This window comes from Hyla sarda, chromosome 10, assembly GCF_029499605.1.
Source record: "Hyla sarda isolate aHylSar1 chromosome 10, aHylSar1.hap1, whole genome shotgun sequence".
Taxonomy (NCBI): Eukaryota; Metazoa; Chordata; class Amphibia; order Anura; family Hylidae; genus Hyla; species Hyla sarda.
Window position 1 is genome coordinate 117,411,468 of NC_079198.1, and position 26,489 is coordinate 117,437,956.

General features: G+C 45.1%; 1 protein-coding gene across 1 annotated transcript; it reads left to right on the top strand.

Annotated features, from left to right (window-relative positions):
* Positions 1-13: 13 nt before the first annotated feature.
* Positions 14-26,318, top strand: UTP3 (UTP3 small subunit processome component). The gene is made up of 16 exons (XM_056544665.1): positions 14-84; positions 1,924-2,008; positions 4,469-4,525; positions 4,684-4,740; positions 6,184-6,301; positions 8,559-8,633; positions 11,381-11,505; positions 12,415-12,561; positions 14,878-14,949; positions 17,169-17,209; positions 17,303-17,399; positions 17,494-17,634; positions 20,186-20,310; positions 20,772-20,829; positions 21,320-21,427; positions 26,066-26,318. Exons 1-16 carry the CDS (start codon positions 68-70, stop codon positions 26,156-26,158), a joined length of 1,416 nt encoding a protein of 471 aa, XP_056400640.1. The 5' UTR covers positions 14-67; the 3' UTR covers positions 26,159-26,318.
* Positions 26,319-26,489: the final 171 nt, after the last annotated feature.

Consider the following 26,489-nt stretch of genomic DNA (forward strand, 5'->3'; position numbering starts at 1 on the left):
GGACGATATTTTGGGACGGACCGGATGTTGTCTGCACATGGGAGCGGAGTCTGGATGAGAAGGCAGCATGGGGAAGCCTCGGAGGTGATCATTTCTGGGTTGTGTGTGGTTTGTGGGGGAGAAGGGTTCATGGCCGGACGGGTTTGTTGTGTGGACGCGGGATGTGGGGGCTCGGTGACATATGTGGTAACTGCCTGGTGATGTGACAACTAGAGATGAGCGAACTTACAGTAAAAATTTGATTCGTCACGAACTTCTCGGCTCGGCAGTTGATGACTTTTCCTGCATAAATTAGTTCAGCTTTCCGGTGGGTTGGAAAAGGTGGATACAGTCCTAGGAAAGAGTCTCCTAGGACTGTATCCACCTTTTCCAGCCCACGGGAGCACCGGAAAGCTGAACTCATTTATGCAGGAGAAGTCATCAACTGCCGAGCCGAGAAGTTCGTGTCTAATCGAATTTACTGTAAGTTCGCTCATCTCTAGTGACAACCTCATCTTTTTTCGGATGTAAATATAGGAATAGTGTTAGGATCCATTGTGACATTTCTGCAAGGGTCCATTTACTGCCTTGTGTTACATTAAAGAGAGACACTGAAAATCTGCAGCGTGTTACAGTAGCAGCAATGTGAACAGGGCTCTTATGGGGTATTCGCCTAATCAGATAGGATGGGGCACTGGCCTCCAAACTGTGGAGCGCAAACTATTGCAAAACTTCAACACCCAGCATGCCCGGACAGCCTTCGGCTGTCCGGGCATGCTGGGAGTTGTAGTTTTGCAACAGCTGGAGGTCCACAGTTTTGAGACCACTAGAATAGGACATAGCTAGCTGATTGGTAGGGGTCTGACTGCTAAAACTTCAACCTGTCCCAAGAATAGAGGACGAACGTCTTCCAAATAAATGGAGCAGCTCCCCACTTGTTCTTTATGGGATTTACGAAAATAAGGAAGCCCCATTACGACTAATTGGAGCCCTGGCCTCTCATATGCACTGCATCTCCATTCGGGGGACATTTATCCTTCTTTTTTTTGGGATTGGTGTTAAAGGGGTACTCCGGTAGAAAACTTATATATTTTTTTTAAATCAACTGGTGCCAGAGAGTTACAGATTTGTAAATGACTTCTATTATCTATTAAAAAAAAATATTTACCCTTCCAGTACTTTTTAGCAGCTGTATGCTACAGAGGAAATTCTTTTTTATTTTTTTTATTTATTTTTTTGTCTTGTCCACAGTGCTCTCTGCTGACACCTCTGTCCGTGTCAGGAACTGTCCAGAGCAGCAAACGTTTGCTATGGGGATTTTCTCCTGCTCTGGACATTTCCTGATACGGGCATCAGGTGTCAGCAGAGAGCACTGTGGACAACACAAAAAATAAATAAAAAAAGAACAGAATTTCCCATGGAGGAATAAAGCTCCTAATAAGTACTGGAAGGGTAAAGATTTTTTAATAGAAGTAATTTACAAATCTGTTTAACTTTCTGGCACCAGTTGATTTATAAAAAAAAATTTTCTGCCGGAGTACCCCTTTAAGGTCATGTTGACATGGCGAAATTGTTGAAGAATGTCTGCCTGGAAAACAGAAGCTGGCGGCGGCAGGAGATGCTGGCGCTAGGACTAATCGGAAATGCGCCATCTCTATAGACGACAATGCGTCTCCAAGCAAGTTCTGCAGAAAGAATTGGCATGTCAAATTTTTTGGCAGAATCCCAATTTCTCCTGTGGAAATTCCGCTGTGTGCACAGTGCAGCTGAAACCATTGAAAGCAATGTGTGTACATGGCCTTAAGTGGATCTGACCACAGTAAGCTATCATAGGTTACAGCATGGGGGTGGCCTCATTAGGACACCCCTTTTATTCCTGTTCTTTTGTATTTCGGACTATATTTGTATACAATTTATATAACCATAAATATTTCATTCTTGCAGAAGCCTTAGGCCCAAGAAACAAAAAGCAGATGAAGATGTATATGATGAATCACTGTCCAAAGCTGACGTCCCATCAACTAAAGAGGTGACGGCCAAAGCCTACTACAGACTAGAATTAGAACTATTGGATTTCTTAAAGGGGTACTCCGCCCCTGGCATCTTATCCCCTATTCAAAGGATAGCGGATAAGATGTCAGATCGCCGCGGTCCCGCTGCTGGGGACCCCGGGGATCGCCGCTGCAGCACCCCGCTATCATTACTGCGCAGAGCGAGTTCGCTCTGTGCGTAATGACGGGCGATACAGGGGCCGGAGCAGTGTGACGTCATGGCTCCGCCCCTCATGACATCACGGCCCGTCCCCTTAATGCAAGTCTATGGCAGGGGGCGTGACGACCGCCACGCCCCCTTCCCATAGACTTGTATTGACGGGGGGCGGAGCCGTGACGTAACGAGGGGCGGAGCCGTGACGTAACGATGCTCCGGCCCCTGTATTGCCCGTCATTACGTGCAGAGCGATCTCGCTCTGCGCAGTAATGATGGCGGGGTGCCGCAGCGGCGATCCCCGGGGTCCCCAGCAGCGGGACCGCGGCAATCTAACATCTTATCCCCTATCCTTTGGATAGGGGATAAGATGTCTAGGGGCGGAATACCCCTTTAAGTCTTGTACCGCTGCTGACGATCACCTGGTCACCTCAGGACCAGTGTCTGGAACGCCTGCCATTAGGCTGTTATTGTTGGGAAAAGTTGCAGCTGGAGGCACAATTTAGTGAATGTCTAACCTTTTATAATAACTGCACTGAGCCCTCCAGATCGGGAACTGCTCTATCCTGGCTAATATACACTGCTCAAAAATATAAAGGGAACACTTAACCAACACAATGTAACTCCAAGTCAATGACACTTCTGTGAAATCACACTGTCCACTCAATTTCACATGCTGTTGTGCAAATGGAACAGACAACAGGTGGAAATTATAGGCAATTAGCAAGACACTCGCAATAAAGGAGTGGTTCTGCAGGTGGTGACCACAGACCACTTCTCAGTTCCTATGCTTCCTGGCTGATGTTGTGGTCACTTTTGAATACTGGCGGTGCTTTCACTCTAGTGGTAGCACGAGACGGAGTCTACAACCCACACTAGTGACTCAGGTAGTGCAGCTCATCCAGGATGGCACATCAATGCGAGCTGTGGTAAGAAGGTTTGCTGTGTCTGTCAGCGTAGTGTCCAGAGCATGGAGGCACTACCAGGAGACTGGCCAGTACATCAGGAGATGTTGAGGAGGCCGTAGGAGGGCAACAACCCAGCAACAGGACCGCTACCTCTGCCTTTGTGCAAGGAGGAGCACTGCCAGAGCCCTGCAAAATGACCTCCAGCAGGCCACAAATGTGCATGTGTCCACTCAAACGGTCAGAAACAGACTCCATGAGGGTTTTATGAGGGCCCGACGTCCACAGGTGGGGGTTATGCTTACAGCCCAACACCATGCAGGACGTTTGGCATTTGCCAGAGAACACCAAGATTGGCAAATTTGCCACTGACGCCCTGTGCTCTTTACAGATGAAAGAAGGTTCTCACTGAGCACATGTGACAAAGTCTGGAGACGCTGTGAAGAACGTTCTGCTGCCTGCAGCATCCTCCAGCATGACCGGTTTGGTGGTGGGTCAGTAATGGCGTGGGGTGGCATTTCTTTGGGGGGCCGCACACAGCCCTCCATGTGCTTGCCAGAGGTAGCCTGACTGCCATTAGGTACCGAGATGAGATCCTCAGACCCCTTGTGAGACCATATGCTGGTGCGGTTGGCCCTGGGTTCCTCCTAATGCAAGACAATGCTAGACCTCATGTGGCTGGAGTGTGTCAGCAGTTCCTACAAGAGGAAGGCATTGATGCTATGGACTGTCCCGCCTGTTCCCTAGACCTGAATCCGATTGAGCACATCTGGGACATCATATCTCGCTCCATCCACCACAGACTGTCCAGGAGTTGGCGGATGCTTTAGTCCAGGTCTGGGAGGACATCCCTCAGGAGACCATCCTCCACCTCATCAGGAGCATGCCCAGGCATTGTAGGGAGGTCATAGGGGCACGTGGAGGACACACACACTACTGAGCCTCATTGTGACTTGTTTTAAGGACATTACATAAAGTTGGATCAGCCTGTAGTGGGGTTTTCCTCTGTGATTTTGAGTGTGACTCCATATCCAGACCTCCATGGGTTGATAGACTTGATTTCCATTGATAATTTTTGTGTGATTTTGTTGTCAGTACATTCAACTATGTAAAGACGAAATTATTTCATACGATTAGTTCATTAATTCAGATCTAGGATGTGATATCTTAGTGTTCCCTTTTATTTTTTTGAGCAGTGTGTGTGTGTGTGTGTGTGTGTGTGTGTGTGTGTGTGTGTATATATATATATATATATATATATATATATTGAAATCACCCACAAGCCCTTCAATGAGTTGTTTAGAAAACGAATACATCTTGTCCTGTCTGAATTATTTCTTATTGCTATTAAAGAAATGACCTATTTTGTCGTCTTCCAGTTGTCCTCGGATTACTATAATGACGCCGTTGATAAATACCATGAAGAAAAGTTTCAGGTAAATCCATAAGCCATTTTCTAATTTAATTAATTTTATTCCAGAGTGCGGTAACACATATAAACCTGCACCTGTTCACTACTGTGGATTTTTTTCCACTGATGACAACTTTTTTTTTTTTTTTTTTTAAATCACATTTCTCTTTCAATTCTTAACAGAATTTGATGAAACAAGGTGTGTCATTCGGCAGCGATGAAGAACAGTATGACAGCGCAGTAAGTAAACAGTTTTGTGCTTTATTTAATAAGACATCTAATAATGCAAAGCTTTTAAGAATCCAGCACTTGTTCTGAGCACAGTATTTGCAGTAGAATGTGACCATCAAGAACAGTGTTTCCCAGCCAGTGTGCCTCCAGCTGTCGCCAAAGGCATGCTGGGAATTGTAGTTTTGAAGCAGCTGGAGGCACACTGATCTAGAAGCAGAATATACTAATTTCTGTTACTACTTTATATAGCGACATTTCCTTAAAGGAGATATCGGCAAAAATGAATTTATCCCCTATCCACAGGATAGGGGATAAGCAGCTGATCGCGTGGGGTCCAAGCGCTGGGACCCTCGCGGATCACCGGGTCAAGCAGCACGCGCTCCATACATTTCTGTGGAAGTGCCGAATAAACCTGAGTACAGCACTCGGGAATCATTGGTGCTTTCATAGAAATGATTGGAGGGCGTGCCATCTACCAGTAGACTACATTCGCTCCTCTGCGAGAGCCAGGGTTATGTCCCGGAGATTGCCGGGATCCCAGCGCTCGGACCCCCCACAATCAGCTACTTATCTTCTATCTGTGGATAGAGGATACGTTTAGTTTTGCCAGAGTACTCTTTAAAGGGGTACAAACTGTTCCGAATGCTGGAGCTGGGAGCTCGTGGCGTCATGGCCCCACCCCTTATGATGCCACGCCCCATTCCCCTCAATGCAAGAGCTTGACGTCATGGCCCCGCCCCCTCATGGGAGCGTCCCATAGACTTGCATTGAGGGGGCGGGGCGTAACATCATGAGGGGGGGTGGGGGGCTATGAGGTCACAAGCTCCCAGCTCAAGCATTCGGAACAGTTTGTTCTAAACACTGAGCAGCAGAGTACCCCTTTAAGGCTCAGTATAAGCTTTTTAAGTGAAACCTCTCCAAAGCCCACATTTTCATGTGACAGATTTAAGTCCACCATACCTAATGCATTGTGGCCATTTGCTTTGGGAAGACCAACCCCATAGACCACTTTTTCATGTAATTTTAGGGGCGTCTGCTTAGAGGTTTCCCTGTATTTAGCCGTAAATCGATAATCTGGAATATCCACTAAACCAGATCAGTCACCTGTTATCTCGAGAGGTAGCTGCCACTGTGAATTATATAGAAGTTCACATCCCGTCCCCTTTATCCTCCCGAACCTTTTTCCATCACCTCCTTGGTTGCACTTGATCAACATATCTTTTTTTTAAACCGTACTAAGTTACTAACTATACATGTAGAGATGCTGCAGAATAAACGCAGTAATGTAAGTAGGAAGCCAGCTGATACATGGTTGTGCCGAATCCTTCAGATGGAAAGGTGTTCTCGGCTCTGGCCCTATACAAATTGCTAGACAATATTTATTTATTTTTTTACAATGAAGATGTATCACTAGTTATTACAGTTCTGAAATTACATTTTTTATCTCTGCAGGATGAGGTTATGCCTCTTGATATTGAGGAAGATGATGAAGATGAGGAAGAAGAAAATGAGGAGGAGGAAGATGATCAAATTTCCATGGGTAGTGACTTAGAAGATCGGGACAAAGATGGTGAGCAAGCATTGCTAGATCTTTTACTTAAATGGGTGTATGTGTCTTTATATCACTAGGTTTTGCTATATCTTACCAAACTGTGGGTCCAATCCCTTAGATCCCTGCTGATCCTTTAGAATAAATGGGATGCCGCCTCTTTCAGGCTTTTCTTAGCTCAACATTGCTTCGGACTGAGGGGTCAGAAGGAAAAAAAATAAATTTCATATAGACCTACACTATATATATTAGATAGTACTTAAAATAACTACCGTATTTTTCGCCCTATAAGGCGCACCGGCATATAAGACGCACCCAATTTATAGGTGCAAAATCTAAAAAAATTAAGATTCTGAACCCAACAGTGGTCTTCAACCTGCGGACCTCCCGATGTTGCAAAACTACAACTCCCAGCATGTCCGGACAGCCGTTGGCTGTCCGGGCATGCTGGGAGTTGTAGTTTTGCAACATCTGGAGGTCCGCAGGTTGAAGACCACTGGATAGGAGGTAGTACTCACGTGTCCCCGCCGCTCCGGACCCGTCACCGCTGCCCTGGATGTCGCTCCATCGCTGTCGCCGCATCCCCGTGGTGTCCCCGACTCTCCGGACGTCTTCTCCCCCGGGATCCACGCTCTCCGTCGCCGTCACTACGCACGCCGCTCCTATTGGATGACGGGACAGCGTGCGTGACGACATGATGATGTCGGAGAGCGCCGGCCAAGCAGGGGATCCCGGAGCAGACACAGAGGCAGGTGTAAGGTCCTGTAAGCTGTTCGGGAACGCCGCGATTTCACTGCAGCGGTCCCGAACAGCCCGACTGAGCAGCCGGGTTAGTGTCACTTTCCCTTCAGACGTGGCAGTCAGATTTGATCGCCGTGTCTGAAGGGTTAACACAGGGCATCACCGCGATCGGTGATGTTCTGTATTAGCCGCGGGTCCTGGCCGTTGATGGCCGCAGGGACCGACCCGATAGGTGTGTATTTGCCGTATAAGACGGCGAAAAATACGGTATATGTACGATACATATTTGTTAATCCATATATTCTAGATAGAGGTGTGTGTGTGTGTGTGTGTGTGTGTGTGTGTATATTTATTTATATATAGTCTTGTGTTGGACTATATGATATTTAATTTATGATTTTTATTTAATTTACTATTTAATTTATTTATTATCTAAATATGTTCACAAGGGCCCTGAGACCTATCAGTAATAGTGTATTGTGGATATTTATACATTTTATTACATCATTTTATCATGTGTCCCTAAATCCAATTGACCTTATAGTGCTAATATTTTAGTTTTCTTTTAAAAACTGAAAGAACAACCTTTCCCATTATTAAATAATAAAAAAAAAAGATATATACATTATTGGTATGGCTGCATCTGTAAAAGTTCGAACTATTTAAATGTCACCTTTATTTATCCCGCAAAGTGTAAGCCATTTCCGTTCCAGCTTTCCATGTCCAAAAAGTGGAATAAAAAGGTACAAGAACCCCCAAAATAGCATCAGAGCTACATTTTTAGCTCCCTTTGAGCTTGGTTAAAAAGAAAAAAAAATGGCGAAACTTCTCCACCCCCCAACCACACACCACTTAAAGGGGTACTCCGGTGGAAAATTTTTGTTTAAATCAACTGGTGCCAGAAAGTTAAACAGATTTGTAAATGACTTCTATTAAAAAAATCTTTACCCTTACAGTACTTTTTAGCAGCTGTATGCTACAGAGAAAATTCTTTATTTATTTTTTTGTCTTGTCCACAGTGCTCTCTGCTGACACCTCTGTCCGTGTCAGGAACTGTCCAGAGCAGCATAGGTTTGCTATGGGGATTTTCTCCTGCTCTGGACAGTTCCTGACACGGACAGAGGTGTCAGCAGAGAGCACTGTGGACAAGACAAAAAAAGAAATTCAAAAAGAAAAGAATTTCCTCTGTAGCATTGAGCTGCTAAAAAGTACTGGAAGGGTAAAGATTTTAAGTAATTTACAAATCTGTTTAACTTTCTGGCACCAGTTGACTTAAAAAAAAAAAGGTTTTCCACCAGAGTACCCCTTTAAGAAGTGGTTCAACAAGTTATATGGTATATTAAATTATACCTTTTTAAAAGGTTCAATTTGTCCCACAAAAGTCCTGTGGCTTTTGTCGATAAAAAATAAATAAAATGTATGGATCTTGATTTGAACAAGAGGAGAACGCTGTTGCATTAATAAAGGGTTAAAACTAGCACATCTTATACCAAGTATTTTTATAGTGCGCCCTGACATAGTGTTGTATTTTATCCAGGTCTCCCAGATGAAATGGCGTGGGGACAGAAGAAGAAGCTGTACTACGAAACAGACTACAAAGAGCAGAAGAAAAGTAAGTCGGCCTTTATTTGCTCACATTCTTTTTACTTGCATTTCCATACGGTCAGGATCTCTCTCCCTACATCTGTGTTTTCTCACCAGCGTTCTCCCAGCTGCTGCAAAACTACAACTCAATTTAGCCAAACAACAACACGGCAAACATTTAAGCGCCGTATGTAGGTCCCGGGGGTACCAATATATAGCCAAAAACAAAGAGACCCACAATACTAATATTATTTCAAAAAGTATGACAATCTTTATTAGACAATATAAAACAGACAATTAAAAATGATTAAAAGGCAGAGGATGACCTTAAGCAGGAGACAATAAGTGCCAGTGGACCTGGTATGGGCGATGTAGGTATTCAGTCAAGAGCATACATAGTGTAAGACTGGCACGGCTGCACACTTATAATATAGTATAATATAGATATAATATCTAACATACATCAGTATAACATAGGGAGCAGCAATGCAGTATAACAGACATAAATAGGGACCCAAGATAAGTGATACCTAAAGAGACTACCTGTCATATACCCAAAGGCCAGGAACACCAAGCACCAACACCCCAACGCACGTTTCGCGTATGGGCTTCGTCACGCCCCCTGACGAAGCCCATACGCGAAACGTGCGTTGGGGTGTTGGTGCTTGGTGTTCCTGGCCTTTGGGTATATGACAGGTAGTCTCTTTAGGTATTACTCACTTTGGGTCCCTATTTATGTCTGTTATACTGCATTGCTGCTCCCTATGTTATACTGATGTATGTTAGATATTATATCTATATTATACTATATTATAAGTGTGCAGCCGTGCCAGTCTTACATTATGTATGCTCTTGACTGAATACCTACATCGCCCATACCAGGTCCACTGGCACTTATTGTCTCCTGCTTAAGGTCATCCTCTGCCTTTTAATCATTTTTAATTGTCTGTTTTATATTGTCTAATAAAGATTGTCATACTTTTTGAAATAATATTAGTATTGTGGGTCTCTTTGTTTTTGGCTATATAAAATTACAACTCCCAGCATGCCTCCCAGCATCACTACACAGTCAAATGTGCAGTATTTAAATGTATTGCACACCATTGTAGGCTGTATTGCTCTATATCAATGTTTCCTAAGCAGTGTGCCTCCAGCTGTTGCAAAACTACAACTCCCAGCATGCCCGGACAGCCTTCGGCTGTCCAGGCATGCTGCGAGTTGTAGTTTTCAGCAGCTGGAGGCACACTGCTTGGGAAACACTGCCGTACATGGTTAGACTCCATGCGGCATCTGTGCAGAGAACGAGTGGGGTAGTTGCCCATACCAACCAATCAGATTGCTTCTTAAATTCTTTTTAAAAAAAGGATCTGAAACATGAAGATGGTTGCTAGGGGCAACTGCACCACATTTCTTCTTCACTGTTTTTGCTAAATCTCCTCTATAGTGCTTAAAGGGGTTCTCCACCATAAGGTGATTTTAGTACGTACCTGGCAGGCAGTAATGGACATGATTAGGAAGGATCTGTGCTTGTCCTGGGGCTAAATGGCTATGTTGTGAGATTATCATAACACACTGGCTAGCTTTTTGTGAACTGGTATTTCCTGTTTGACTTTTATGTTTTTTTTTGTTTTTTTACTACAAATCCCACAATTCCATTTTCCTCCCTCCCACACATCAGCCACCCCACCCATTGAAACATTAATGAGCTGCATCCATTCAAAAGACCTGTGGTTTTCAATCAGGGTGCCTACAGCTGTTGCATTAGTTGCAGATTGATCCCTCCGCCCATTGAAGCAGACAGGCTCCCTGTCATCAGCTGAGTAGTGAGGTAAGGTCTTGGCTGCACTGCACCCTGGGAAATCCCGAGACAACAGTCATTTTGTATGCTGGTAAAAATAAATATTGGGGTGAAAATCACAGAAGAATTGTGAGAAAAACGTCACACACAGGTACAGACACTATATTATGAACTACACTAACTTTACAGCCCCTGTAGCATAGTCAAAAAAAATAAATCCTGGAATACCCCTTTAATTTTGCTACAGCGCCACCACAGGAAAAATGAAGCATTGCACAGTGCCAATTCAAATAATGTGTGTAACACAGAACCAGTCAGGTCCTCCAGAGCATGAGACGCTCTTTGTAGTGCTCTTCACTGTGCGCAAGAGATGAGTTTTCTGAGCTTAAAGGAGTACTCCGGCAAAACTATCTTATCCCCTATCCACAGGATAGGGGATAAGTAGCTGATTGCAGGGGGTCCGACCCCTGGGTCCCTCGCGATCACCGGGATAGGACCCCGGTGCTCTCAGTAAGGAGAGATGGCACACGCTCCATTCATTCCTATAGGAGCAGCAATGATGCCAGAGAGCTGAATTGGTGTCTTTTTGGCGCTCCCATAGGAATGAATGGAACGCGTGCCGGCTGCAGCACATGCTCCTCACTGAGTGCTGGGTCCCATCACGGGGGAGCCCCAGCAGTCGGACCTCCTGCAATCAGCTGCTTATCCCCTATCCTGTTACTAGGGGCTAAGTTTGTTTTCGCCGGAGATCTCCTTTTAAGGAATAAAAAGAGTGTAAATATGGAAAGCAAAATGTTTGCTTTTATGTGACAGTCATTTAGAAAGCTAGCCGCGTCTTCAGGGCATTATGGGATATGTGCAGGGATGAGGCTGTGCTGAAAACTCCCAATGTAGGTCTATGCAAAATATCTATCTTAAAATGAGACCACAAGGTCTATAAGTATGTAATGTTATGTGTCCATTTTATTTTTTATAAGAGTCCAAAAAAACTAAAGAAGAGCTGGACGCTGAGGCTGTAGAGGAAGAAGAAGAAGCTCAGAATATTCAGAGGCGTTTAGCAAAGACGCTCAATGAAGAAGATTATGGGTTGGATTTCATCCAGGTGAGTTGATTGTGTGTATATATAATATAATACTCACACATAAAAAGCCAAAGGGCCCCGGTTTGTGACCTCAGGCAAGGGGTTTAAAAAAGCACGTTGAGTAGTTAAGACAGGGTTTGCCAACCAGGACGCCTCCAGCTGTTGCAAAACTACAACTCCCAGCATGCCCGGACAGCCATAATAATTTACAAATCTGTTTAACTTTCTGGCACCAGTTGATGATGATGGGGGGGGAAAAAAAGTGTCAGCTGTCACGCCCCCTCCCATAGGCTTGCATTGAGGGGGCGGAGCGTGACATTACACGGGTGCGGGGCCATGATGTCACAATGCTCCGGCCCCGTGATCGCCAGTAATCAGTCCCGGACGTGCTCCGGGGACTGATTATAACGGGGTGCTGCATGCAAGATAACGGGGGTCCCCAGCGGTGGGAACCCGCGACCTGGCATCTTATACCCTATCCTTTGACTAGGGGATAAGATGTGTTAGCGCTGGACTACCCCTTTAAGGAGAACTCCTTTTTAGAAAAACTTGTCCCCTATAAGTGTTAGTGTTAGATCACCGGGGGTCCGATCGGTTTGTCCCCTCCATGCAGCTCTGTGGAAGAGCTGGAGATTGCCGAGTGCCTGTCTGGTGTATGTGCAGGGTGAGCTCCAGATGCATGTGTCAAATGTATCCGTAAGGTCCATTCATCCAATTGGTGCCAAAAGATTGTCCTTTTGTAATGAATCGGTACGACTTTTACAACTGTACGCAATAGCCTAGTTTGCTGTGCTATTCTATACAGAGGCATGCAGTAAAAGGAATGGCAGCTATGCAGTGGTATATAGAAGGGAATACTCCCAATGTGTTCATCTATTATATGTTACAAACACTGTAAGACCTTTACCAGATTTATTTTCTTCTTTGCAGGCATTTGCAGAAAAGCCTAGTGAAGAGAAACCCGCCGAGCAGAAGATTGTAAAAGACTTGGAGAAGATGTCTGATAAGGAGAAGAGGAAATTGTTGAAGAAGGAATCTCCAGAACTTATGGAGCTGATAAAAGATCTGAAGCTAAAGGTAATGTCACTTATGGGTTAACATTCTGTGCTGTTGCTTAATGGTTAAACGGGTTTTCTGGAGTAAAATAAATGTTTTCAAATCAACCGGTGCGAGAAAATTATACAGATGTGTAAATTACTTCTATTTAAAAATCTTCATCCTTCCAGTACTTAACAGCTGCTGTATGCTCCAGAGGAAGTTGTGTCGTTCTTTCCAGTCTAATCAAAATGCTCTCTGCTGACACCTCTGTCTGTGTCAGGAACTGCCCGTTTGCTATGGGGATTTGCTCCTGCTCAGTTCCTGACACGGACAGAGGTGTCGGCAGGAGAGCATTATATTCAGACTGGAAAGAACTACACAACTTTCTCTGGAGAATACAGCAGCTAATAAGTACTGAAAGGATTAAGATTTTTAAATCTGGAGTACCCCTTTAACCCCTTCAGGACAAAAAACTATTTTGGTTTTTTCACTTAAGTTTTTTCCTCCTCCTCCTCCTCTCCTAATAATCATAACCAGTAAAAATTTTCCGCCTACAGACCATATAAGGGCTTTTTTTTTGCGTCACCAATTGACCAATTGTACTTTTGTATTGACATTACTTATTTTATAACATAATCACCAAAAAAATTTGTGGGATGAAATAAAAAAATAAAACAACATTTAGCAAATTTAGTTTGCTTCCATTTTTACGCAGTGTACCTTTCGGTAAAAATGACACCTTATCTTTATTCTGTAGGTCCATACGGTTACAAGGATATTCAATTTATATAGGTTTTATTTAATTTAACTAATTTAAAAAAATCCTAAATACATGCACTAAAATTAGTATGCTTAAAATTGTCATCTTCTGACCCCTCTAACTTTTTTACTTTTCCGCGTACGGGGCTATATGAGGGCAAATTTTTTATTTTTTTTATTAATTTATTTTTTTTAAACAAGTTTTATTGAGTTTTAACAATTTTATACAATATGTAACGGGGCATACCCCGCTTCGCCATTACATGCCCAAGGGAGCAAAGTACAATAGACATCGCAAAAAAATAACAGTAATACTCACTCCTTTCAATAAGTGCAAACCCCGCCCACCCTCATGTCCGCCCCCTCCCGAGGGCTCATTTTTTGCGCCGTGGTCTGTAATTTTTATCGGTACCATTTTTGTTTAGATGGTACTTTTTGATCGCTTTTTATTAATATTTTTATGGTATATGAAGTTACCAAAAATTCACAATTTTGGACTCTGGTATTATTTTACGTGTTTAGCTAAACTTATATTTTAATAGTTAGGACATTTACACACACGGCAGTGCCACCTATTATTATTTTTTATTACATTATTTTATTTTTAAAAAATGGGAAAAGGGGGGTGATTTAAAGTTTTAATAGGGAAGGGGCCTATAACATGCAATTTTATGATTGCATATACTGATGAACGCTATGCCATAGCATAGCATTGATCAGTTGTATCTGCGCTCTGCTGCTCTTGCCTGGCTGAGCATGCTTGGAGCGGCAGATCGCTGATCGGACGATGACGAGGCAGGGGAGGACCCTCCTGACGTCCGGTAAGCTGATTGGGACATTGCGATTATGTCGCGATAGTCCTGATCAGCTTTGCGGCCGGGATGCTTTTGGTTTTGTTATAGATGCCGCAATCAACTTTGATCGCGGCATCTAACGGGTGAATGCCGGTCATCGGCCCAATCTGTTTAAACCCCGTTAACGGAACCAGGGTGTACAGGTACGCCCTGCGTCCCCAAGGTGTTACTTTAAATCCTGACTTTAATGTAGCTCTTCTCCAGAAGAAAGGAAACTGTGGTCCAGATTTTTCATTCTGCCTGAAAGCAAAGCTGTCTGGTTTTTGCCCAACCAATCACAGCTCAGCTTTCATTTCACTAGAGCTAATTAAGATATGAAAGCTGAGCTGTGATTGGTTGTTATGGGCAACAGCTGACCGTTTTGGTTTCAGGCAGATTGGGAAATCTGGGCTATTGAGTCTAGAGCCATTTCCAGGTGCCTACCCTGTACACCAGTGGTCTCCAACCTGCGGACCTCCAGATGTTGCAAAACTACAGCTCCCAGCATGCCCGGACAGCCATCGGCTGTCCGGGCATGCTGGGAGTTGTAGTTTTGCTACATCTGGAGGTCCGCAGGTTGGAGACCACTGCTGTACACCCTTCATGCTGGACGAGAACTATTTTGAATATATTTTTCCCCTGGGTGTTTTGTGATCCATATTGGATGGATCAGAGAATAAACCTGCCTTAATCCTGGCTCTTCATAGTCTAGTAACATTTTGGTTTTGTTTTGTTTTTTGTTTTTTTTCTCTCTCTCCAATAGTTGGCTGAAGTGAAAAATGAACTGGAACCATTGATACAAATGGTGAAAGATGGAATTATCCCTAATGGAAAGGTAATAAATGTAACTGAAAGACAAGTGCTTATATTTTATGCTTATATAGTTATTACCCCGAACATATCTTGGTAAGGGCTAATATACACATGCCAACGGGTGCAGGATATTGAGTGCCAATCTCTTGTGCGGCCCATTTATTCCCCATTGTCAGACAAATATCCTCTGTTTACATAGGGCGATGTGCGGCCGGCTATAATTTAAACGGTGGCACAAAAAATCCAAACAATTAAAGGGGTATTCCGGGCAAAAACATTTTATCCCCTATCCAAAGGATAGGGGATAAGATTTCTGATCACGGGGGGCCGCCACTGGGATCCCCTGCAATCTCCCTGCAGCACCCGCATTCTATGCGGGTACTGCGTCTCTAGTTTCGGAAACCTCTGGGTTTCCAGGACTGGGGACGTCACGCCACGCCCCCTCCATTCATGTCCATGGGAGGGGGCGTGACGGCCGTCACGCCCCCTCCCATAGATATGAATGGAGGGGGCGTGACGTGACGTCATGTCTCCAGTCCCGGAAGCTTCCGAGACTGGAGAACGCAGCCCAGCATAGAATGCGGGTGCTGCAGGTAGAACGCGAGGGGTCTCAGCAGCGGGGCACCCCCCCGCGCGATCAGACATCTTATCCCCTATGTTGTTGCCACGTTTTCAAATATTGAAATATCAGAACAATTAACAATATATATATATATATATATATATATATAATATATCCATAATGTGCAGTGATCACCATCTAAGAATTTCAAACGGTTGTCCAACAGATAGATAAAGTTACGCCATACTGAAAATAGGCCAGGTCCCTAAGGTGTTATCCCAAAATATTAATAGCTTTTATCACCTATCCACAGGATGATTGATGAGCAATCTAATCGATAGAGATCCTACTGCTTGGGACCCCCATAAAGAAGTGAATGGAGTGGCAGCATGCATTCTCTGCCCTTCTAAATATAATACTTCTATCTTCAGCAGTTCCATAGCAAATGAATGGAGCAGTGGTTGAGCATTCAACAGTCCCAAAGTGGCTAAATTAACACTGTTAGGGTACGTTCACACGTGCAGATTTTTTTAGCGGGTTTTCCGCTGTGTATTTGAAAGTGGGCGGGCTCTTCTCGGCTGTCCGCAGCAGATTTTCCGCGGCGGAATGTACACTGAAGAAAATCCGCCGCAAGCCCCATTGAAGTCAGTAGGGACTGTGGCGGATTTTCTGCAGCGTAAATTCTGCCGTGAAAAATCTGCTGCGGACAGCCGAGAAGAGCCCGCCCACTTTCAAATACGCAGCGGAAAACCTGCTAAAAATCAGCGCGTGTGAACTTAAGCGTGCGCACAACCAATTAATTCACTCTGGAGACAAGGAAGGAAGCTCCTTTATTGTGATCTGTGGGGTCCCCGCAGTCGAACCTCCACGGGCCAGATACTTATTATGTATATTGTGGATAAGTTAAAATCCTGGGATAACCCTTTGATGTCCTGCTCTAGACATAAGTGTTATCAGTTTTACACAATTTGTTCCTAAAACTACTGGCATCTGGAACGCCTACGTTTTACAGCGATCACGTTCTGCCCCATTGCTAACGATCAGTAAATTAGTAGCTAAATATGCACAGTCACTCTTCTTTAACATTTATTCACCTTTCACATCTATTTCAAGTCCTTAAAGGGGTACTCTGTTGCTAGACATCTTGGGGAAGATATATCAAAACCTGTCCAGAGGAAAAGTCAGAGGCCTTGATAAAAAATAAAGAAGCGAGCTGATTGGTTGCTATTGCCCATAGCAACCAATCAGCTTGCTTCTTTATTTTTAACAAGGCCTCTGCAAAATAAAAAACAAAAAGATATAATATTGGTTGCCATGGGCAACTGGGAATTTCTTTTTTACTTTTGCACAGGTTTTGATTACCCTTACCCCTCTTTAAAGGATAGGGGATAAGATGTCTGATCACTGGGGTCCCCAACGATCTCCGTGCAGACATCCAGCGTTCTGAACATTATGTTCAGAACGCTGGGTTTGTGCGGCCGTTGTTGTGATGTCACGCCCCACCCCCTCCATTCCACGCCCCCTCCTTTCCAAGAGCCAAAAAAAAAACTCTAAAACACTCAGATGATGGTCGGCACCTGCATTAACCTGTTCATGGCATGGGTGGAGTGTGTGGTGGGGGGGGGTGTCTCAGCTGCTGCAGCACCGCCAAGTAATAATGAATTGGTTGTGTTTTCCAGGGCAGTGACTTCCTACAGACTAAATACCAGCTATATTTAAAGTAAGTATCATAAGGACGTTGCGTCGCCTTTCTCTGTATTGGTATTTAGCATTCTCATCCTTCTTATTCCGGACTCTCTTATATTTTCCTTAGTTACTGCACAAACATTAGTTATTACCTGGCGCTAAAAGCGAAGAGAATCCCGATCAGCGGGCACCCAGTGATCGAGAGACTGGTCACATACAGGAATGTGAGTTGTTCTGCTCCGTCTCTCACCGTTGTTGTCTTGGTTGTCACCATTGTTTCCAGTCTGAATATTTCTATTTCTTTTCTTTTCATTTTAGCTGATAAATGACTTGGCCGTTGTGGATGAGAGGCTATCTCCGCAGATTCGTCTCCTGCTGTCCGAAGAGTTTCGGAAAAACCTTTCTGAAGGAAAAGTCAGCATTAATCCGCCTAAACCCTCCAGACAAGCAGCAGGCAAGGTAAATGAGTGGAGAGTTATTCTGTGTTCACCTTAGTGTTATAGGTCTCCATAAAAACATTACCAGAAATGGCGCAGTATACGTTCAGTGGAAAATCCGCAGTATTTGCACACCAAAGTCTGCACCAGAAAATCTGACCCAATCTCTGATTTTCCATTGCAGGTTGTGGTGCAGATTATGTGAATTATATAATTAACCCCTTAAGGACCAAGCCCATTTTAACCTTAATGACCAGGCCAATTTTGTTTTAGCGTTTTTTGTTTTTTCTTCCTCGCATTCTAAAATCCATAACTCCTTTATATTTCCATGTACAGACCCATATAAGGGCTTGTTTTTCGCGTGACCAATTGTACTTTGTAATGAAACCTCTAATTTTACCATAAAATGTACGGCGAACCCCCCCCCCCCCCCCAAAAAAAAAAATTTTAGGGAGGAAATTTAAATGAAGACTACAATTTTGCACATTTTGGAAGGTTTTCACACTATACATTTTATGGTAAAAATGACATGGGTTCTTTATTCTGTGGGTCAATACGATTAAAATGATACCCATGGCTAGATACTTTTAGATTTTTTTTCAAGCGGTACAAAAATATAAAACTTTTTGTACAAAATCAGTAATCTAAAATCCATATATAGGGCAGTATGAGGGCTCATTTTTTGCGCCGTCATCTGTACTTTTTATCGATACCACATTTGCTTATAAAAAACTTTTAGATAACTTTTTATAATTTTTTTTTTTTTTTTTTTTATAAAATGTGACAAAGCAGCATTTTCGGCCTTTTATTTTATTTTTTTTATTACGTTTACGCCATTCACCGTACGGGATCATTATTATATTTTGATAGTACGGACATTTACGCACGCGGCGATACCAAATGGGTTTATAAAAATTTTTAAAAAATGTTACTCTTTTTGGTGGTAAAATGGAAAAAACTGACAATTTTTATTGGGGGAGGGGATTTTTCACTTTTATTTAATTTTTTTTACTTTTTTTATTTACATTTTTCAACTTTTTTTTTTTTACACTTTTTATGTCCCCATAGGGGACTATCTATAGCAATCGTTTGATTGCTAATACTGCTAAATGCTATGTATAGGACATAGCACTGATCAGCGTTATCAATCATCTTCTGCTCTGGTCTCCTCGATCTCAGACCAGAGCAGAAGACCCCGGGAGACGGCCGGAGCCAGATGAGGGGACCTCCGGCCGCCATGCTGGATGATCGGATCGCGGCGGCAGATGCCGCAGATGCCGTGATCTGTATTGATCACGGCATCTGAGGGTTTAATGGCGGACATCCGTGCGATCGTGGATGTCGGCCATTCCCGGCGGGTCCCCAGCTGCTGATAGGAGCCGGAACCTGACGTGTATGACGCGTGCACCGTTCCGATGCTTGCGGTCATACACAGGGCGTAAATGTATGTCCTGGTGCGGGAAGGAGTGTGGGGGGGGGGGGAAGACAATATTAAAAAAAAAAAAAGTTCCATCCCAGAGTACCCCTTTAACATGCTGGATTTTCCAGAAGGTAATTTTGTGCTAACAATCCTCAGCAAATATCTCCCATCTCGTCCTAACCTTAGTCCTAGGCTTAGAACCTTATAGCACTAAACAGTCAATTATGCAGTATTAAATGTATTGCACACCGTTATAGGCTGTATTGCTCTAGATCAGTGTTCCCCAACCAGGATGCCTCCAGCTGTTGCAAAACTACAACTCCCAGCATGCCCGGACAGCCAAAGGCATCTTGGGAGCTGTAGTTTTGCAACAGCTGGAAGCACCCTGGTTTGGGAAACACTTCTCTATATGATGTAACAAATCATATTAGAGCCTCATAGAACACTAACACAGTGCTTGTTGGGGACTATACAGGCTACTATATGACATAGTACAGCAGTTGTCAGAATGCACTGACCCACAGGCAGAACCTCTATAGTCCGTGGGAGGACTCACTCTACAGGTGGGTGATACAGAAAAAAAAAAGTCAAGTTACGTGATGTCTTAGTGTCTTATAGACTTCAAAAGGTATTCCTTTGGTCCTCTATAGAGATGAGCGAACTTACAGTAAATTCGATTCGTCACAAACTTCTCGGCTCGGCAGTTGATGACTTTTCCTGCATAAATTAGTTCAGGTTTCCGGTGCTCCGGTGGGCTGGAAAAGGTGGTTACAGTCCTAGGAGACTCTTTCCTAGGACTGTATCCACCTTTTCCAGCCCACCGGAACACCTGAAAGCTTAACTAATTTATGCAGGATAAGTCATCCACTGCTGAGCCGAGAAGTTCGTGCCGAATCGAATTTACTGTAAGTTCGCTCATCTCTAGTCAACTATAGAGGCTGGGTTAGTGGATGGGAGTTTACAGTTAGGGGATCCTCCATCATCACCTTTTGTTGGCCCCTTAAGACAAGGTGGACAATCCCTTTAGTATAAGTCTATAATCCAATTGATGAGGATGAAGGACTTTCTAGACATTAGGATGTTGTATTCTTTTCACCATGTCCTCCTACAATATAGATGGTGGTTTTGATAACATACATAGTGTGTATTGCAGCGCCCTGTGTCCGAGGCTGAGCCTGCTGATGACAGCGATCTGGATGACGAAGCGGCACTGAACTACTACAGAATGATGGAGAACAGATTGTTACAAAAGAGGAAACCTGCGGAGGAGCAAACAACGTATGTAATCTAATTGAACGCAAAGTAATTGGCTTTCCTCAACACTCTCAATCCCTGCTTAAAGGGGTAGTGCACCAGAAAACATCTTATCTTCTATCCAAAGGATAGGGGATAAGATGTCTGATCACGGGGGGGTCCCGCCACTGGGGACCCCTGAGATCTCCTGGCTGGCAGCGGCGTCCGGAACACAAGCTTGAAGCTTTCATGTCTATGGGAGGGGGAGTTATGGCTAGAACGTAGACATCACGCCTCCTCCCATAAACATGAATGGAGGGGGCGTGGCGGCTGTGGTCACCAGTCATCCGGCACGGAGCAGAGTTCGCTATGTGCGTCAGATGACTGGGGTACCTCAGCGGAGATCCAGCGACTAGACATCTTATCTCCTATCCTTTGGGTAGGAGATGAGATGTTTTCTGGCATAGTACCCCTTTAATACTGTGAAATTGTTGTTTTTTTTCTAGTGTGGAGGAGCCATCTGAAGAAATGGATCCCAATGCCAAGAGAGGCATCACTTACCAGGTAATAAGAACGTTTTGCTTATAAAAGGAAAGGACTGTCCTGAATAACCAAAGACAGTGAAGTTAATATATCCTAGACTGCCATTTTATATGTCAGGGTAAAGCAAAAACTTCATTGGTGTAAGATGCCGCAAAAATTTAGCGCATCTTTGACCATCTGTGCACCACAATTTCTGCTATAATTCATCCTAGTTTTGGCCCACGAGAGGTCATGCTCTTTTTGCTTTGTCCAGACCACTATTTGGTAAATTGGAGTAAGCGGTGAAATACAGGAATAGTCTCAAATGTTTCGGTAAAATGGAGTCTAAACAATGTGATCACGCGTCTATGACACATCGGTAGATCATTGTGAAAGCATTTTCCATATACCAGTACGGTTCTAAAAAATGTCCTTGTAGAAAATATCCTTGAAAGGATGAGGCTTTCTGAAATGTTGTGCAGCCATAATAAGAACAAAGTAACTGAATTGACTTGTTTCTGATCCATTGCAGATCGCTAAGAATAAAGGACTTACACCGAAAAGAAGGAAGATTGACCGTAACCCGAGAGTTAAGCACAGAGAGAAATTCAGACGGGCCAAGATCCGCAGAAAGGGCCAGGTATGTGTCTGTAGATTCTTCTACTTCTATGTGCGGCATTTACCAGAACTAACCCTGTCTGGGCAGATTTTATTGGAGAGAGATGTTAGCTGGGTGGCTCAGGGGTTAATACAGTTGCTTTGGGGCCTGGATTCTAATCCAACCCAAGGGCAAGATCATCATGTAATCATCTGGACGGTAAATATTTTACACAATATTCTTGATTTGTACAGCAGTGTTCCCCAACCTATGGCTCTCCAGCTGATGCACAAATACAACTCCCATTATGCCCTGACAGCTAAAGTCTTGGTGGGAGTTGTAGTTTTGCACCTGCTGGAGACACACAGGTTGGAGTGCATTGCAGAAGTTCTAATTTTGCCTTCAGTTTTGAGACATAGCTTTAAAGGACAAGTCTCCTCCCTGGCAGGATATACCCGCCCACTGGGAGTGATGTAATCAGTTTTGTCACAAAGCAGTAGGAGAAGCCAACAAAGAACAAGTCCGAGGGCCCGAGAAAAGAAACCCGGATAAAAAAAAAAAATGAAAACAACATCCGGACAAAAATTGAAGAAATGAGTGGGTGCAGGAACACCAGAAGGTTAGACATGTAAAATGGAGGTGCCTGAGTCACCTGGAAGACTTACACCTGAAGAGTAAGGAAACCAAACGTCCGCAAAACGCTCCAGACGACAAACTTCCATGTCGAGACATGAAGAAGTGCGGTCCAGAAAGACCGCTCCACAAATGGGATCGCAGAGAAGTCTGGCAGGATCACTATACATGCCTGAGACCTCAACCATCACCAAGGCCCATAGAACCGGGAGAGCCACCTGAAAAGAAGGCATGCCACAGCATCGTAGAACAATGTCCAAGACAAGGAGACTAACCGGTCATGGACCCCAGCGGTCCGAGTAGACCAGAGCACTCCGAAGAAACATCCCACCAGAACGGGAACGGAGGGGAAAACAAAAGTTAACCCAGCTGAGTCTCTCAGGTTCTGGGCACAGAAAGGTTAATCCTGAAGACTATGGAGTCTGTGCAGCACAACTGAACCTGTCAAAAGGGAAGGAAGAACACACCCTTCCAGGAGATTGCACCGAGAGAGCAATGGAAGGACCCAAACAGACGGTGGCTAGACCGGCTGTCGCCGAACCATACATGATTATAAAAACTCCTCCAACACCTCGTCCGCACTGTAGGAGCAGGGAAATACTGCCCCACAGCCAGGGGACAAAGTACCGGGCGGACGTAGCCCCCAGAGCCCCTGCGACAACCCATCGTGATATGGAGGAGCCAACTTGTGTCCCCAGAGGGATCGGAATCCTGCACACTGGAGCTGGGCAAAAATAAAAGACATGTCTACGAATGCAAGTAAGAAGCGCACACAACCAACTGCGTAGAGAGCCATTCTGGGTGAAGACTAAGGCAACAGAGCAGACGCCTGAGCCACCCTGCACAGGAACCCAGGAAAGATACCTGGAGGCAAAGGGGTGGGGGGGTTCGGGAGCTGAACTGACTGTCGCCCCATCAGGCCCCCTGCCAGAACATAGGTGCTCAACGCCGCACACACCACCGAACAGAAGGAAGGTGGACTCTACACTTGCAGAGTGGCCTTAGCATATGTAGAGGTGCAGACATGGGTGCCGCATAAAAGTAGTGGGATACCAAGACTGCAGACACGAAGGAAACCGCAGACATCCAACAGGCCGGCAGGATGGAAGATATGCCCCTAGCAGACCAACATTGCAACCTTAGATAGGGGAACAGAGAGAGTTGTTGCCGTGAAGGTCCTGGAACCTGCAGGAAAAACCCACACCCCATCTCCTAATGGTGCCACACGCCAGGACTGCAGATGCAAGAGATGATGTATGTGGAGCAGGAAACATGCAGACACAGTCTGACTTACAGGTAGAAGAGGTCCCATGAACCCATAGACACACACTTTGTGGAACTTCACATGGAAAGTGAGTCACGGGACTGCAGCCGTGGTAGCGGCAGGAATGAGGAAGGTGACCTGGTGGAGAAGAAAACCATGCAGACACAGTATGGCTAACTGGCATAGGGACATGGCCACTCCGGGTCCCGCATACAGAATCACACCCCCCAAAGTGGGTTACCAGCCTTCAGTCTGAGAGCAGCAGGCATGTAGAGAGGGACCAGGTAAAGTAGGGAACCCTGCGAACCAGTATGTGGTGCATTGTATAGGGCCCATGGAGCAACATGGGGTGACTTACTAGGAACCATACCTTGGCAGTCCACGGTGTGACAAGTGTATGGTATTTGGTCCAACGTAGTATTAAGCATGCGGACAACCGTCTGGCCGACTGGTATAGGATTCCAGAATGAATCGGGTCACTGCTTTGAAACCTCCCACAGAATTGTGGTACTGTAGTGCTGCCTATCCAATGGGCGACCTGGCGATGCAGGAGATCCAGCAGACAAAGGACTGGCTGACTGGCAGCAGTCCTTTGTACCTGCAGGGCCCCTTAGCCAGACCCCCTCACCCCAACAGTGAGGTATGGGAAAACTGTCCATGCCCGCAGCAGCCCTGAGATCAGAGACCGATGGCAGTGAAAACCGTGCAGACAACAGTCTGGCTGAAGAGATACACCTCCAGGGGGTGGTGAAAAAGGGAACAGTCAGATAGGCGATCACTGTGCCCCATGTCATAGGTGGGAGGTCGGGGATGCCTAGGAGCCATGGATAGAAACCCTGCCCCCCTGGGAGATCGGGGGAGGATGAGGAGCCGTTGAGCGCATCCCTGTCTTCCTGTATAGGGTCCGTAGGACATGGTATGGCACTCAGTGGTAGGGGAGAACAGACATTGAATACATCCCCGGTAGTTTCCAAGGGATCGTGAAATCCCTGACAACAACCCACCACGGCGGTTCACATACGCTCCCTGACAGTGACGACAATGCAGATATTAGGGATTCAAAAGACATACTTCAACCGACAGGGTGACTGAAGCAAATAAAGCAGCCCCCAATACAGACCCTAGTCAAGGGACCCTGCAGGTATTAAACTGATGAAAACAGATATGGCCGACCAAGTCTGTAATAGCGAGTGGTTGCCAAGGGGGGAGCAGCAATAAAAATCAGAGTGAAATACAATGATTGGCCACAAGAGCGAACCAAATGGTCTGAGTGACCAGAGAATTAAAATGTATTTATTTATTTATTACATGCAGGAAATAAGCGTAGAGAGCAAGACACCCTGCACCGAATCTGCCCGCTAGGTCCCATCTCTCTTTGGGGGCCTCAGGGGCAGATTCAGCGCAGGGTGCCTTGCTCCCTACGCTTATTTCCTGCTAAGTCGCCGCACATTTCCGAGACCAGGGGACAAGAACGGGCCAGACAGGAAGAGCTCCCATCGGGCCGCAGCTAAGGGAGGCCGACTGTGTCGCTCTGACTACGGAGCACTGACAACCCCCGCAATGGGAGGGGCGGAGCTAAACTCCACTGGAGATGCACAGTGTAACGGCTGCGGGTAAGCACCAGTCGGGCGTAAGAAGCAGTGAAGCGTGCGAACCTGGAGGGGAGGCTCTGCCTGGCCTTCTGCTTCGCGCACTGGCTCAGGGGTACAGGAAAGGTGGAGCCATGTGCCGCCATAACCCCCGATCCAGAAGAGGAGGTGCAGCCTGGCCTCCCAGATCTCGTGCTGGCTCAGAAGGAGAAGAACTGCGGAGCCATGTGCCGCCATAACCCCCTCACCCAGCGTGCTGCCGACCCCCTGCTAGCAGAATGCAGTTCAGAGGTGAGCAGGAAAGAACACTTGCGGAGGGAGCAGCTGCAAAGGCCCGGTGACTGTCCTCCAGAAAACCTAGAACACAGAGAACACAGCCCCCCTCCAAGTGGGACCAGAGTGAGCCCCACACATGGAGCTCCCAATAAAGGACAGAGACCCTATGTAAAAGAGGAAGGGGGGGGGGGGGTAATATACTCACCTGCGGACGCCATCTTCTTATACTCACCCAGGCATCTTCAACCAGCTTATGGCCATGCTGCATCATACCAGGCTAAGATAGCGGGGCGAGCAGGGGCAGTGGGGGACCCGGACCCAGGGTACAACTTCCAGGCACTGGCCGTTGGCGAGAAGGGGTTAACAGTACATACTCTGTCTGTACCCCTTTTTCGCATATGGGGGAACAGGTAGCGCCATTCTCCTGAACCCCCACCTAAAAAAAGGAATTAAAACGGAGATAAATAGCCTAACTAAACATCCCTGACTAGAAAATAATTAAATAAAGACCAGGTTTGGGGAGCTTCCAGATCTGTGTCTGCCTCCTACTGACACTAAGCTAAAACTGATTACCTCACTTCCAGTGGGCGGGTATATCCTGCCAGGACGGAGCTGACTTCTTTTCCTAATGTCAGCGCCTCCTAGTGGCCAGAGCATATACCCATCAGTATAGGTGTTCCCCAATGAAGAGCGACCGAGAAACACTCATTACTATGATCTTGTTTTGTAAGTGCTTTGTATAATTTTAGAATCCTAATGGATCATAGAAGCCTTCAGTATGTATATGTATGTATATGTATTTTATATACTGATGTGGTTCCTATGTGAGGCCTCTACCTTTGATCCATAAATGGCCTCGCTTTTGGTACCACCATTGGGTTTCCATTCTATTCTGACCTATATTCGTGTTGTTACCAGGTACGTGAGGTGCGGAAGGAAGAAGTCCGATATTCCGGTGAGATGTCTGGTATCCGGGCTGGAGTTAAGAAGAGCATCAAGCTTAAACTTTAATATTTTTGCCTGGAAAGATTGTACAGTAAACGCTTCTATTTGTCACTGTAGATTTTCTTTTATTTCTGAAGACAATTGTATTGTTGTTTATACTATTACATTTTCAAATTCTAAAAGAATTCTCATTAAACAGACTTGAATTTTCAGAAATGTCATTTTTTGTTCTACGTTGTCAGGTAAGTACTGAATGTCTCACTGGCCCAGATAGAAGTCTAGGGATAAAAACAAGGTTTGTCTATTGCCGCGCTTAGGCTGCATCGACACCAATGTTTACGGTACATACTAAAAAATATCTTCTGGTAAACACCAACAATCCCATAGGGTTAAAGGG

What these genes read in the sequence shown, in the direction of transcription:
- UTP3 (XM_056544665.1), top strand. An exon ending in ACCATGAAGAAAAGTTTCAG is followed by an intron (nt 4,526 to 4,683) that starts GTAAATCCATAA and finishes AATTCTTAACAG; the next exon opens with AATTTGATGAAACAAGGTGT. An exon ending in ATGGGTTGGATTTCATCCAG is followed by an intron (nt 11,506 to 12,414) that starts GTGAGTTGATTG and finishes TCTTCTTTGCAG; the next exon opens with GCATTTGCAGAAAAGCCTAG.